General features: G+C 39.3%; 1 protein-coding gene across 1 annotated transcript in view; it reads left to right on the forward strand.

Moving 5' to 3' along the window:
• Positions 1 to 650: 650 nt before the first annotated feature.
• MS4A12 (membrane-spanning 4-domains, subfamily A, member 12) overlaps positions 651 to 2,895 on the forward strand; it is a gene marked incomplete at its 3' end in the record, with an annotated part of 10,502 nt that continues 8,257 nt past the window's right edge. Inside the window, exons 1-2 of the mRNA XM_008592072.1 lie at positions 651 to 911; positions 2,764 to 2,894. Coding sequence (XP_008590294.1) covers positions 651 to 911; positions 2,764 to 2,894 — 392 coding nt within the window. The remainder of the gene's footprint in view (positions 912 to 2,763; position 2,895) is intronic.

Consider the following 2,895-nt stretch of genomic DNA (forward strand, 5'->3'; position numbering starts at 1 on the left):
CATAAATAAATGAACAGTCAAGTTTCAAGGTCAACTGATTAGCAACTTTAATTCTACCTGCAACCTTAATTCCCCTTTGCCATGTACCCTAACATATTCACAGGGTCCTGGATTAGCACATAGACATGTTTGGGAATGGAAGCATTATTCTGCCTACCACAGTCCCTTCCCTCTTTCTCCTGTCCTTCAGATGCAATGAATTCAGGGAAGGTAGATAAACAGATAGATTGACTGATTGATTGATTGATTGATTGATTGATTTTACAAAACCAAATAGAAATTGGAAAATAGATGTATTTCCATCTTTCCTTCATTTCCTTCAAATCGTATTATTCAGGGAAGGTAGATAAACAGATAGATTGACTGATTGATTGATTGATTGATTGATTGATTGATTGATTTTACAAAACCAAATAGAAATTGGAAAATAGATGTATTTCCATCTTTCCTTCATTTCCTTCAAATCGTATGATATACAGAATTCCAAAGTCAAATGATAATCACATTTCTATTAGTTGTCATTGCCTGGTATCTGCTCACTTGCCCTCTTTTGTTTGCATAAATAGTTAACATTTGACAAGGTTTTCTTTAGTTTCTTTTGTGAGTAAATGTATCACCTTGGTATGTTTTTTAATGCTTAGGATAAGACAATGTCATCCAAAACAACTCTCCCTGGAGTGCGTGAAACCATACCCAATCCTTACGCAACAAGCAGCTTTACAGCTCCTGGGTATCAACAACCTCTGGGTTTCATAAACCTAAGAAACCAAGCTCAGGGTAGTCAGCCTACATTCATCACATCTCCAGGAATCTTTGCTAGCAATCAGCTGGGCCCAGGAAATACACAAATGGTAAATCCAGCTACAGGAATAGCAGCAACAAACTTTAAAGAAGATGCAAAGGCACTAGGGGTAAGTCTATTTACTAACAGAATTTTAATTTTGCATTTGCAAGGTTTTCTTGTACCTATAAGTTATAGGTGGAGCGAATACCATCCAATTATTAAACGATTATTCTGGAAACTGTGTCTCTTTTAGGCAGAAATAATTAATATGCATGCACACTTTACCCTGTCTTCATTTTATTTTCAATTCAAGCAAGAATCTAACAGGTGACAGATGACACTCCCTAGCAGAATTCAGTAATATTGACATGATGGGAACACCACTACTTCTAGCTTGATCTCACTTCTGCAAAGGACTTTCTGGAAAATCTTAATCCTCTCTTTGTACAGGTTAAAAGTCTGGTATTAAGTAAAAATTAAATTTTAATCTCACATTAAAATTAATATCAACGGCTGCCTTAAAAGGGAAAGAACTTCAAATGGGCAGTGTGAGGAAGGCTGAGTGTGAATTATGAGACATTCCATGTGCTGTGCCTCTCTCACTGGTACCCTTGGAGATGCTATGACTTAACTGCCACCTAACTTCTACAAAGAGTACCTTGAACTGTATATCCACTGTTTTGTTTCAGCAGGCATTTTAAAATATCCCCTACTTATAGGTGAAGATTCCACCTGCCTAGATGGAATTGTTAGTCCCTCTGCTGTTTCTTCCAGGTACCTCATTCATACCACTAACACAATCCCTGTGTACAACTTCTCCACTAGAGCATTCAGTTACTTACACAGAGTACTCATTACACGCCAGAAACTCTTCTAGCTATCTTACTACCTATTTTGAGTATTCATACCACTAACACAATCCCTGTGTACAACTTCTCCACTAGAGCATTCAGTTACTTACATAGAGTACTCATTACACGCCAGAAACTCTTCTAGCTATCTTACTACCTATTTTGAGATTCAGTGGTTTAGGAAAGTAAAAATGAGCATCAGTTCCCCTCCAGCAGCTGTGGAGGCAGCCCCTCAATCCTCCTCCTGCCAGATAGAGGAAATTCTCTGCTCCTATTGAGCCAATGGGACAAACCAGCCCCCCACACAGCTGACCCCACACAGGTGTCAGAAATATTGTGTTGTAGAGCACAAAGCAGGCACAACCTCTGCCCTCATGGAGATTACAATCTAGCAGGGGAAATCAGACTACATATATAACAAAAGAAGTAGAATAAATAGTGTGTTAGAAAGTGATAAATGATACAGAGAGAATAAAACAGTGGGAAAAGGATAAAAAGTACCAGGCAGTGAGGGAGTAGCAATTTCAAATAGGTCAGAGTGGGCCTTTCTTAGAACATGACACTTGAGCAAAGACATGAAGTCGGGAATGAACCATGCAGATATCAGGGCAAGAGAGAAATCCAGTGCAAAGGTCTTTAGTTGAAAGTGTGTGATATATTTGAAGAACAGGGAGGAGGACAATAAAGTAGAACAGAATGAGTGATGGAGGGATTAGTTGGAAGGAGGGCGGAAGAGCGGGAGAGGCCAGAGGCCAGACCCAGTGAGGCTGCTTTTTTCTGAGTAAATGAGGAGCCATTCTGCCTGGTACTGAAGAGGCACACCATAAAAATACCTTGTAAGGATAAGTGAAGTTTTGTTTCTAAAAATCTCCACATGGCAGCAGCTATTCCACTCCCCGATGATTGTCCATCTCTTAGCAGCCCCCAGTCGCCACAGCAGTGCAGGGGTCACAAGCAGTAGGTTGTGGAGCAAATGTAACAATCAACTTGGAATTTGAAGTGCTTCTGTGACCGAAAGTGCAGAATAAATTACATGTTCAAATGTTTAAGTCCATCCTATTGAGATATAATGTCTCACAAGCCTGAAAATGTAGAAGTAATTTTAAAATTTCTGTTTTCTTTTTTCAGGGGATCCAGATTGTGATTGGATCAATGCACATTGGTTTCGGAATTATTTTGGGTTTAATGAGCTACTCTGCTGATCAAAATTTGGGTTTTGCCTCCATTTCTTTTATTGGTGGATACCCATTCTGGGGTGGC

This window comes from Galeopterus variegatus, unplaced genomic scaffold, assembly GCF_000696425.1.
Source record: "Galeopterus variegatus unplaced genomic scaffold, G_variegatus-3.0.2 Scaffold7559, whole genome shotgun sequence".
Lineage (NCBI taxonomy): Eukaryota > Metazoa > Chordata > Mammalia > Dermoptera > Cynocephalidae > Galeopterus > Galeopterus variegatus.